Genomic DNA, 12,327 nt, shown 5'->3' on the forward strand with positions numbered 1-12,327 from the left:
AAAAGGGAATTAGTAAAATATCCTTTATCTTTACTACTAAGATCAAAAGTAATTCATCTTCACTACTTTATTATCAAAACACTATTTATTTTTATGTGGATGTTGGATTGTGTATTATGCATGTATTTTCTTTATCACATGTTTATTTTTAAGAGGAGATGCTGTCGAAATTTTGATAAAATTATAAAATTTATTTAAATTAAAAATAATTATTTTTATAAAATTTTAATATAAATTTATTAAATTTATATATATTTAGTATATTTATATATTTATTAAGGTATTCTACTTATTTATTGTATATTCTAGGTGCATTATTAATCTTAAGGATATTCTGATCATTTTATCAAAATCTAATAATAAAAAATTGTCAAACGAAACATTAATTTTTGACTTACGTGTTTTTGTAAGGAACAAGTTTCTACGGGATGTGACTTTTCAAGCTTTGAATTTTTGCTTATTTCAAAAGTCAAATTTTAAAACTAAAGTTGACTTCTATAAATAATAGACTCTAAGAAATTTAGTACCATAAAAAAGGAAGAATAGGTCATTGATAAAAAAAAATAATGATACATACATGTTGATGATCTTTATGTTGGTTAATAGTTTGAAAGTTGAGAGAAAAATAATTACTTGATTTTGTTCATTATATTTTTAAGAAAAATTATTTTTTCAAACCATATGTTTGATGCACAGAATCAAATAGGGAGATATTTTTGGACGATAATCTCCAGAAAATAAAGCTGATCCTTGGAAAACTTGTGTTGGACTTCCATATTCCTATCGTACATTTGAGGTTTAGAAAAGTTTTTTTTTCTTTCAAATGGTATCTATAGTACCGATAGATCCTTCCATAATTTCTAACTTTCCTTTTCTCTCTTTTTGTTGCTTGGGAGTTGGGACAACCTCATCGAAGTTTATGGCCAGCTTTTTAATAGACCAAATATAGCTTCTATAGCCGGCTTTGAGAAGAGAGAGAATGTATTGTCACATCTTAGAATCTTGATGATGAAACTAAGTCAGACAGAGTGAATTTGGATAAAAGATTTGAAATAAAAAATCATGTTTGTTGTCACATCGATCAGGATTCTTTAATAGTATAAGAATAATATTCTCATCCCACAAAACTAAAACTATATATATCCTCTTCAAGCCAAAAAAAAAAAAAGAAAAAAAAAAAGTACAATAAAATAGAAACATGGAGAAAGAAACTAATATCATTGCAAAGTTTTTTTGTTTTTGTTTTTATCACTTATTTGCTTCGAAAGTTATTTTATGTTTGCAGGAGTAACATCCATCTAATAACTGAAAAAATGATACTCATGCCAGGGAATCTGACATTTTGGGTTTTAAGTTTCTTGGTACAATTTCGAAAAAAAAAAAGGTTCTATTGTCGCACGCAACATTTATTAATAGCACACCAATTCATATAATATCATTAATTAGCACCAGTTTGGTGTGTTCTTAGTAAAAGTTGGTGTGGCAATAGAAGTTCTCAGAAAAAAAATTTCTGTTCTTTTAGATTGCTCAGTTCCTCTAAGATTAATAATTACAATATGCACTTTGAAGTTTGAATGATATACTTTTTTTTCTCACGAATTCAAAAGTTATAAATTACAATCGTTCTTACTATTCTTAGTTAGTTCAGGAACTATTACCTCATAAAGAGTTATACTGGGAGTTCCATGACAAGTCAGAATCAAAAAAGTTTTTCATACAAGAGATGGGTAAGTGCAGATTCTTCTTGTTTGCGTGAAAGTAAAACATGTAAGAGTGTTTTACTATAGTGTGTTGTTGATGGGTAAGTCTCATAACTCCCCTACTGTTACTTGTACTTTCTACCTCCTTTCAAATCAGATACCTTTTTCTGGTTCTTGGGGTTTACTTCTTTACTTCAATGTTGATAGGCTCATGCTTTACTTTTCTCTCTGATGCAACTACACACGCGGAATAGGAATGTTGGGTTCTCTCTCCTTTCATTTATCTCTCAATCTCAACTCTTATATAAACTCCATCCATCTCTTCAAAGTTCAAAATAACATCTCAAAGTACCTATTTCTGTCACTTCATTGATAACCATATCCCTTTGTTCCATATATTCTCTTTCTTTCATCTTTGCTTGTCATGGAGTTCTACTCGATTTTTAAACTAGCAAGAGATTCATGTGCATCATCTTTGCACTTTGGTTTTGTTACATACAAGAAATGTAAATGGAAGGAATGGTTTATGAGTTTTTACTGCTGGTGCTATCCCCATTGAGCTCACTTTCTCTATTTTATCTTTTATTTTTATTTTTTTTATTATACTAATCTTGCAAGATTTCTTGATCTTGCAAGACTTATTACTCTTAAGATAATTTTCATGGCCGCCCTCTATACCGTTTCTTTCTATCATCCTCGTTTACATTCTAGTCAAATCTTCCATCTTCTTCTTTTATGTCTATCCCTCCCAAGCTTATGTCTTATGTCTAGATCTTCATAAGATTTATGATGAATTTTACTGCATGCGTTTCTGTAAGTCTTTAGTTTTTGTTGATGAAGTACTTTCTAATTTTTTTGTGGCTTTGTACTTCTCTCTTCTGTTTGTACTTTGAGGTGTAATTTGTAAAGAGAGAACTCTATGAAATTTGAGTAATTTTCTTGTCCAGAACTCCATGAAATTTGGCTTTGTACTTCTCTCTTGTGTTGTACTTTTGAGGTGTAAATTGTAAAGAAAGAGAACTTTGAGTAATTTTCTTGTCACAGTACTTATCAAGAAGTATAATTTTAACTTCGAAATAATCTGGTTTAATGTTATGGATTATTGTAGATTAAAACATAATCTACATGGAAAGAACCAAAGGTAGGGAGAAATCATGGGCTCGGGAATCATGGGATGGAGTCCAAAATTTCAGGTTACAATAGTTTTGGAGAGAATAAAGAAAAATGAAGTGTTTTGAGGGCATTGGTGTGTCTCATGTAAGCTTGCTTTATTATATATTGTTTGTTAATTGGTTGTAATGGAAACCAGTGATTAAAGAGCTGACTTTTACCTATGGGCCACATCTTAATCATTGAGTCCCTGAAGTTTGTGGAGGGAGCACTAGGGGATGCAATTGATGATAACATGACTTCCACTAAATGCTAACTTCCAGCTTCTGCCAAGTGTTTCGAAACTGACAACATCCATTGTCATTCTTCCACACTATTTTACAGTTCCAAACCTTTCATGGATAATTTTTACACATGCATGTTATTTTTCTGCAACCAAACATATATCAATCTCAAAGTATGAGAAGATGTGCATTAGTTATTGATTCCAACCAGTCTTTGCAAGGATTTCACCCTTTACTAAGGGTCCTTGGGCTCACCTTGTGCCATCTAAGAACATGATCCCATGCATCTATATCAGGGTTGTAGATAAGCCCAAATCTTTTTTCTATAAAAAATCAATTTTTAATCTGAGTTTTTCAATGGAATTTAGAGGGCTGGTGTTGGATTTGCTAATGTGGTAATCCAATGGAGCAAAACAACCCTTGGTAAGGCTGAAAATCTTTAGAGAGTAAGGAAAATGTTACTCCTAATTATTTTGGTTTAGGAATGTTTCTTGTTTTTTTTTTTTTTTTTTAAATGATGTCCAAGTTGCAACTACATTCATGGCAAAGGTATGTGGTAATCCATTTGAGCAAAACGACGGTTGTGAATTTTTGCAATTCTGTAACATTTTGCCACGATCTCTTAAATGAAGATATGGGGGCCTAAAATTATAGAAGAAATCGATCATTTGATAAAAAAAAATGTAGAGTGGGTTTTTGGTTTTTGGGTAAGAAAACATTTGGAAGGTGTAAACAATGAAGAAAATGCACAATAATATACATACCCATAGTGATTTATGTGACGGGTTTTTAGCTAGTAGCATAATTGTAGACAATTTACAGCAGTCCTAAGCCCAAGGAAGCAATGTTGAGATGGTTGGATTCGTCATATATTAATGCCAATCCCAAAGTTATGGATCATGTTCCATGCTTCCACCTACGGACAATTGCCCACGCTTACTCTCCACATGATATTTGCGTACTTGTGTTACTATGTCAAAATCTTATCTCAAAAAATTTGTGGTCAACCATTTATTTCTGTCAATAGATCATTGTCCCATGTTCCTTCTAATCAATTATAGGTAGTGACCTATAAGTCTCTCAACCACCCCTCTCCTCCGCCTTTATTTTATTTTATATCATTGTATCAAGGCCATTTAGAGCACTCGACTATTCCTTGTATATGTATGCAGTTCCCTTCCCACACACGCACCATGTATTTTCAGGGATAAATCCCTGAGTGGCCCAAAGGGGGGGATTCGAAGTCAATAACTCCACTTCCTCAGATGTGGTCTTGGCCGCAACCCCCACCTCCTGACACATACAAGAAATGCTAAGGCAACAGTGATTGGACAGTTTCCTAAAGAAGCTTTTATTAATATGATGATAACTTACATATCACAAGTTGTGCAACTTGTGACATTGTTGTTAACAAGGCATGTTGGACTTGCTTGTATTAAACGAAACTTCGTCCGTGTTCGTGGGGTCGTGCTTGGGCTTGAAGATTTACTCATTTCCTTAAAGATGATGTTAATCCATTCAGCCATTTCTAGAAGAGAGCATCAGAATTTGAGTGCAATTATACATAGCCTAAAGGTGACCCAAGTCCAACACAAGATCCCATTAACAACATACATGCATAAGGAGACACATGGACGACTCTATGACGTAGACACAACATGACACTATGTAGTGTACACGCTTGTTACATACACTACGACCCCTAACGAAGCAAATGCAACTTTTGGCTTCTTGTCATCATAATTTATGACCATTTCTCATAATTTTAGCAAGATTATGGAAATAATTACTTGCTCTTTGCTCCTAATTTCTTTTAAGATTGGTATTTCGTCCTAAAAATCTAACATCCAGTTGGACTCCAATACTAGCCTACCCCTCCATCCTTGCCAGCTTTATTTTTCCTGGATGGGAATGTACTTACAAGTTTATTATAGGTACTTAGAAAAGCCTCTAGTTGTTTTCCATCCAAATAAATAGTCATCAAGATTGTTCACCATTAATTATACACGTGCCATGAGCAAGTGATGTAGTCCACACAAACTTGAATTCACCCAATCCATCTTATCATATTAGTGTGGTGACCCCACACGAGAAAGATGTGGTCATTGCCTATCAGGGTACCTTCCACCCATTAATTACTAACTCTTTGTGTCGATTGAAGGGGTGAGATTATTGATTAGGTATGGTCATACCTCTCATTGGTTTAATTAGAACATGGTAGAGTTCAAAACAATGGTTTTATGGGGGTGTTTGGCAATGGATGAAAGCTCAACCGAGATTAGAATAAAATTGAAATAACTTAGAACTTGACTCCATAGTTCAGTTGAAGGTGCCAACTTGCTAAGTTAATTAAATTCTATGTGTGGCTACCCCGACAAAGGTTCAAAACCCACCTTTCACCCACTAATTACTGACTTGTATCTCACTTGCCAAGCAAAGGAAAGAAAAACTTCATAATTCAACTCGAGATGATTTAAAAACTATTCCTACTCATGATATTTCCATATTAATTTATATAGACAGCAATTTGATATAAGATTGAATGTGTGGAAAATTGAGTATGAGTTGGAGACCGACATTTTTTAGGTGGAATGAGACCACAAATTATTGAAAGACATTTCATAATTATAAAAATACCCTTGTCATGTCACTCTAGGATTCCTTTCACTACATGTGCACGTGAACCAGTGGGAATATGTGGTTTTTGAGAATTCTAAAATGTCCAAAATTTGAGCTCATGAAGGATAAACTCCAATTAGGTAAGCATCGATAATCCAAAGTCACCCTCACATCCCTCCATCAAAGCCTTAAGAGCATGTTTGGATCTTGAATTTGAGATTGCAAAGTTGACTATTGTCCACAAGTATACACTTGAGGATTGCCAAACGTTCATGGACCATTTTGGCTCTAATGTTGGTTAATACCTTGACCAACTCGGTAAGTGATCCAAGTCAAACCAGATCCATCCACCTCTCTTTCGCTACCAACACAGGTCCAGTCCAACTCATATTATGAGGGAAGTCAACAAAAAATAAAAATCATTCTTTTTCGTTCTTCTAATACTCTTTTGTCATTATGAATCTTTCACCCAAAGTCAAGAAATAAGCTCACATGTGCTGGTGTTTTAGCTTTTTTGTTTCTTCCTTTTTAAATACTTTCACCTCAAAGTCCCGACTCCAATTCAAAACAGATCAAAACCCACCACCACCTCCCAAAATGCAGAATTTGAAGTGGGTTCTCATCAGGCTTGTTTTCATTTTTTCATTATGTGATCCAATCTCAAAAACCCTAGCTCAAACAGGTTCCCAGACCCAAGCTTGCTCAGAAACAGACAGAGCTACCCTTCTCAGCTTCAAAGCTAAAATCTTCAAGGACACAACAGATATTCTATCATCATGGATTGGTATAGATTGCTGTGGAGGAGATTGGGAGGGTATTCAGTGTGACACCAAGACAGGGAGAGTGATTGGTTTACAGTTGCAGAGACCCTCAGATAGGGACAATGCTCTATACATGAAGGGCACATTATCTCCTTCTCTGGGTAGTCTCCAGTTCTTGCAGGTACTTGTGATAAGTGGGATGAAACAGATTGGAGGCAACATTCCAGAAACTTTCTCAAAGCTAACCCACCTCACCCAACTTGTTCTTGAAGACAACACCCTTGAAGGGTCCATACCTACAAGTCTAGGTCAGTTGCCCTTACTCAAAATCCTCTCATTGAGTGGGAACAGATTAAAGGGACAAATTCCTCCAAGTTTAGGGAACCTTCATAACCTCCTTCAGATAAATTTAGCTAAGAACTCCTTAACTGACCAAATCTCACCCAACTTCAAAAACCTCTTCAGTTTGCAATCTTTTGATCTTAGCTACAACCTTTTATCTGGATTCATCCCAGATTTTGTAGGGCAGTTTCGAAACCTGACCTCTATGGATCTCTCCAATAACCGATTCTCAGGGCAGATACCCAATTCCCTATGCAACTTAATCAATCTTTTAGACGTCTATTTGAGCCATAACCAGCTATCAGGAAGAATCCCAGATCAGATTGGGAACCTAAAATCTCTCAGAAGTCTTTCTATGAGTGGCAATAGTCTTTCAGGTCAGATTCCAGAATCAATTTCGAGATTACAGAATCTTTGGTACCTTAATCTGTCATGGAATGGGTTATCAGATCCTTTATCAGGTACCTTTGCAAAGGGAATCCCTTCTCTGTTGTCTATAGATCTGTCTTACAACAAATACAATTTAGGTATAGTTCCTGATTGGATCAGAAAGAGAGGACTTACAGAAGTCCACCTTGCTGGTTGTAACCTCAAAGGAATTCTCCCTAACTTCCTAAAACCGTCTTCCTTGAACTCTATAGATCTCTCTGATAACTACTTCACAGATGGTATTTCAAATTTCTTCACAAACATGTCAAATTTGCAGAAGGTCAAGATCTCAAACAACCAGTTAAGATATGATGTTTCAGAGATTAAAATGCCAGAAGTTGTTTCTTCTATTGATCTCCACTCCAATCAACTCTATGGGTCTCTATCAAGGCTATTACAGAGCAACATAAGCAGTTTTCTTGAGGTTGTCGATGTCTCAAACAATCAAATAACAGGTGGTGTTCCCGAATTCAATGAAGTAGTGATTTCAGGGTTGAAATCACTTAATTTGTCAAACAACAAGATTATAGGCCCAATCCCAAGTTCAATATCAAACCTGATTGAACTCAAAAAGTTGGATTTTTCAAGAAACCAAATCAATGGCACCATTCCAACAAGTTTAGGACAATTGATGGGGTTGCAATGGATGGACTTGTCCATCAATGGGTTTACTGGTAAGATCCCTGATAGCTTGTTAAAGCTAAGCAATCTTAGGTATGCAAACTTCAGAGCAAACAGACTATGTGGAGAGATACCACAGGGGAGACCATTCAACATGCTTCCTTTGGTTGCTTATGCCCACAACCAATGCTTATGTGGCAAACCCATGCCACCTTGCAAGAAGGGTAGGAAGCTGACACAACAGATGGAATGAGGCTGTCTTCCTTCTTTTTTGCAACAATTATTTCTTGTTTACTTTTTCTTAAAGCATTCCTTCTTTTATCTGTCTTTTTTAAGTTTTATGCTTGTTTAGAGGGCTAGAGAATATGGGAATTTATTGTGCTTTAGTAAAATATTTATTGGAGAATGTGAGAGATGACACATTGATGAACATAATAAACTGACTTCAATTGTTGCTATTATAAAAAGTTCTCTAAAGTAGATTCAACATTTTACAAAAGATGACTCATTCACAAAAACAAAACAAAAAAAAAAGACCCAAATGAGTTGTAACACAACATCATCATTATAGCACTACCAACTACTCTTCTTCTTTCTCTGAACCTTCTTGTTCCTGATTAATGTGACAAAATGAGAAACACATTGTTAGAAAGTATTAAAAAATATATATAAAAGTAGAATATTAAAATGAATTGAAACATATATTACTTGTGCATCTTCAGAGTTGAATTTCTCCATAGCCTTGTCATACTCTGCCTTAAGCTCAGCAACTTTATCCAAATAAGGCTTTTTCTCCTCTTCTGTCATAGACTTCCATTTCTCACCACCTTCCTTTGCTACCTATTTTACATTTACAATGTAGAAAAGGAAGATTAAAAATATATATATATATATCAAACCAAGCCAATATATAATAGAAAATATTTCAAAAAGAGGGCAAAAAAAAGTACCACTGAAACACTCTTATTGTCTGGATTTGCTTCCTTGAATGATTTCCTAAAATCATCCCTACAACCAAAACATTATTGTAAGTTAAAAATCAAACTAAACAACAACAAATTAACAGTCAACTCATCAAACAAGTTAAAATACATACATGAAGGCGAAGAAAGCAGTCGGAGGACGCTTTGGCATGTTGGGATCTTTTACTTTCTTATTCTTCTTTGTTTTAGGTACTGGCGATGATGCTTTCTTATTCCTCTTTGTTTTCGATCCTACTGATTCCCCTTTCGCCCTATTATTATTATTATTTTATATAAGAAAAATTTACCCAAATCAATCAACAAAATTAAGAAAAAATAAGGAGTATACCTTTGTGCTGGTTTCTTTGCTTCTGTGACTCTTTCAACATCATGGGCCTCTGTAAAATTAAAGAAAATTCATATTATTAAACGTTTATTGTCAATCTCATCCGATACATTTGAATCACTAAGGTGGGTTTGCTCTTAATCTTCAATAAATAAATAAATAATTAATTAATTAATGGTGGGAATAGAGAAGTACCCAAATTCATCTTAATCTTAGAATCAAGGCTGCAACTGTGCATATCAATCAGAACAACTGGAACATCTTTGTTACACTCTTCACTGTTTATGTATATAATCCAAAAATACAAAAATCTCAAATCAGAACAAAACCACCCCAATAAAATAGGCACTCTCCACACTTATAAAGGATTTATTAGAAAAATTAATTTTCCAAAAAATCATTCAAAAACTGAAGAAAGATTTACCATCTAGTGAAGGCGCTTCCATTTCTGGCGCGTTTCAGAGAACTTGTCTCCACTTCTACCCTCTTTCGCGTTCCTGGGGCTGTTGGGTTCGATTTCGAAGACGCGATCGCCATTTTTTCTTCAACACAAGAGACAGAGAGAGAGAGAGAGAGACTTTTCACTTCTCAAGGTTTAGGGGGTTTTGCGGTTTAAAAAGATGAGGATTTAGGAGGGAAAGTTTTATATATTTTTGGCCACGAAAGGCGCGAGGTTTTAAATGATTTGACTTGGATCGATGACTTGGTTCATTAACGACTGTTGATTTCTCAATTGTTTGACGGTCTAGATTTTTTTTTTTTTTTTCCTGCTCATCTTTATGTGCGCCAGACCCGCTAAACGGTTCATGGCAAGCTGAAATCGAACCGGGTGGTTTACCTTTCCTCCGGTCGGTCTACACTCTAGAGACTAGAGTGAATAAACTCTATCACGTGCCACAAATATATGGCCACTATTTGGGCCCATTCAAAATTATCAAAAGCTAAGCCTAGGCCCAGCCCATTTCAATTGTTCTAAGGTGATGTGATGGAAGGCCTAAGTTTATTTTATCAGAGGCAAAAAACCACTCCATTTAGTTACCTAGTTTTTCATAAATTTGTTGGGCCCAATAACAAGTATTTAATGCTTGGGATTTAGGTTGAACTTCGTCAAGCATAAAGCCCAATACAATTGACCCAATCTGGGTAATTGTAAAGCCAAGCTTATTATAAGTACAGCCCAAGTGTGGGTCATACGGCCAAAAATCTAGAACATTGGGTGAGCCCAGCCCATTAAATAAACTCTTTTGGGCCAATCTGTTAAATTTGACCCATTGGATGACAGTTAAGAGTACACTATCTATCCCATTGACTATGCAAAATTTAAAATTTGGATAAATATGTAATAAAATTTTGCAACTAATGCCGTACCCACGTTACACATGCCTGCACAAAATAAAGCGCATGAGTATAGAGAATGATGCGATGGATTGAAGAAGAAAAGCGATTCCAAGATTCACTTGATATCCAACGTGATCTCATTTTGCAAATCAGAATCAATCTTAATCAATAAATTGCAATAGAATTTAGGACGGTGAGTGAAAACAGTAACAAGGAGGACATGAAATCTGTTCCACGTGGAGTAATATTTTGTTCGATACTTGAAACAACTAACGTTGAAGAATCTTAGGCTTTTTCTAAATGGAGATAAGTTATTCCATTTTCATGGTTGCAAAAGAAATACCATTTTTACTTTTATTTATACTATTGGGTCCTGCACGTGCATCGCTTTATGACCCAAAATTCAAACTGAAAAATAATGAATTAAACAATATGTTTATTAGGGCGAAGACATTTATGAATTAGACAATCTTGATTTTAATTTAAGTAAGCAATATTAGATTTAGAGATTAAATCTAATACCCTCTTTATTTTATATCTTTAATTTCACAAATACATAAGTGGAGACTCACTCATTTTTAAAAGTATGATGATAATGTTGGAATTATTATTTTATTATTTATTTATTTTCAACATCAAAATTATTTTGTGGCCTTTTCACATATACAAATTTTATATAAATACTGGATTGTAATTTGTTCAAAACATTAAGGATAAAATTGGAAACCATGCTAGTGGTTTGGCATTGGTTACCAGCATCAAATATGATGAGTTAGTGAACATCCTATCAAAATTTAAGTGGTATTCACCTAATACTAGAATTCTATGATGGGTAAAAAATTTAATATCTTTCTTTATAAATAGGTGGTCGTCCTCCTCTCTCTACACACAGATTATTCTATTATTGAGATAGAGGTTCTCATCACCAAAAGTGTAGGCAAAGTTGAGGTAGTGCACCTATTCTTCACAGATAAAGATCAACGCATTCTCCGCGGATAATCGGAAAAGCGAATCCAGGTATTTTACAATTATTGCTTTTCGATTTCGATTATTATATTGTTTGTTCAAGATCAAATCCTAAATCCATGTTTATTATGTTCATAGTTATTACAAACAATTAGTATCAGAGCCTCTCTGGATTTGTTCTTGTTAAAAAATTGTTGATTAAATCTGATTTGAGTAGATTTAATCTTGAAATAAATATTATTTATTTATTTATTTGTTGGAAACGATTTATTTCAAAATAAAATCTGCCATTTTTCTTTAAAGAAGATTAACGAAGCAGATATTCTAAATCTTGTTCTCTACCAATCTAAAATAATCGAACTTTGATTAAATTCTAAAACGAACTTAAATCGATCTTGATTAAATCTGATACGAATTCAGATTTATTTATTTATTTTTGAAATAAATTGATCATCAATTAGAAATCGAAATACATTAAAATCGAAGTCAATGAAACTCTGAAATCGAATAGAAAATTCAGATCTGTTAAACCGAATTTATAAAAAAAAATTAGAAACTCTTCGGTTCGTAATTTCAGCCGATGAGATATGCCGATCGGGTGCTTTTTTTTATTGGATCAGACATTACCAGACGTTTTTCGATGGCCGTATTAGTTGTCCGATGTCGACGATCAGCCCTTCCGGTCAGCATTTGGGTGGTTACAGTTGGGTGATGGTGGCGGCTAGGGTTTATTTCATCGATTGGTTTCAGTCTTCTTGATGAAGAAGACGATTCAGTTTTAGGTTTTGGGCCGAGCCCGATATCAATTGCGATTGGGGTTTTATTTTCGGTCTGGGCTAAGCCTATTTG

The 12,327-nt window shown here is 34.4% G+C and overlaps 2 protein-coding genes across 2 annotated transcripts; one reads left to right on the forward strand and one right to left on the reverse strand.

The window, feature by feature from the left end:
• The first annotated feature begins 6,241 nt into the window (after positions 1-6,241).
• Positions 6,242-8,745, forward strand: LOC147397813 (Leucine-rich repeat (LRR) family protein). The gene has a single exon (XM_086446825.1). The coding sequence runs from the start codon at positions 6,311-6,313 to the stop codon at positions 8,117-8,119; it is 1,809 nt and encodes a 602-aa protein (XP_086302951.1). The 5' UTR covers positions 6,242-6,310; the 3' UTR covers positions 8,120-8,745.
• On the reverse strand, positions 8,307-9,789 carry LOC147397814 (high mobility group B protein 7-like). The gene is made up of 7 exons (XM_086446826.1): positions 9,599-9,789; positions 9,370-9,452; positions 9,178-9,226; positions 8,963-9,100; positions 8,817-8,874; positions 8,575-8,706; positions 8,307-8,479 (listed from the first exon to the last, which is right to left on the reverse strand). The coding sequence occupies exons 1-7, from the start codon at positions 9,709-9,711 to the stop codon at positions 8,447-8,449; spliced, it is 606 nt and encodes a 201-aa protein (XP_086302952.1). The 5' UTR covers positions 9,712-9,789; the 3' UTR covers positions 8,307-8,446.
• Positions 9,790-12,327: the final 2,538 nt, after the last annotated feature.

Source organism: Akebia trifoliata, chromosome 7, assembly GCF_017979445.1.
Source record: "Akebia trifoliata isolate Shusen 1 chromosome 7, ASM1797944v1, whole genome shotgun sequence".
In the NCBI taxonomy this organism is placed as follows: Eukaryota; Viridiplantae; Streptophyta; class Magnoliopsida; order Ranunculales; family Lardizabalaceae; genus Akebia; species Akebia trifoliata.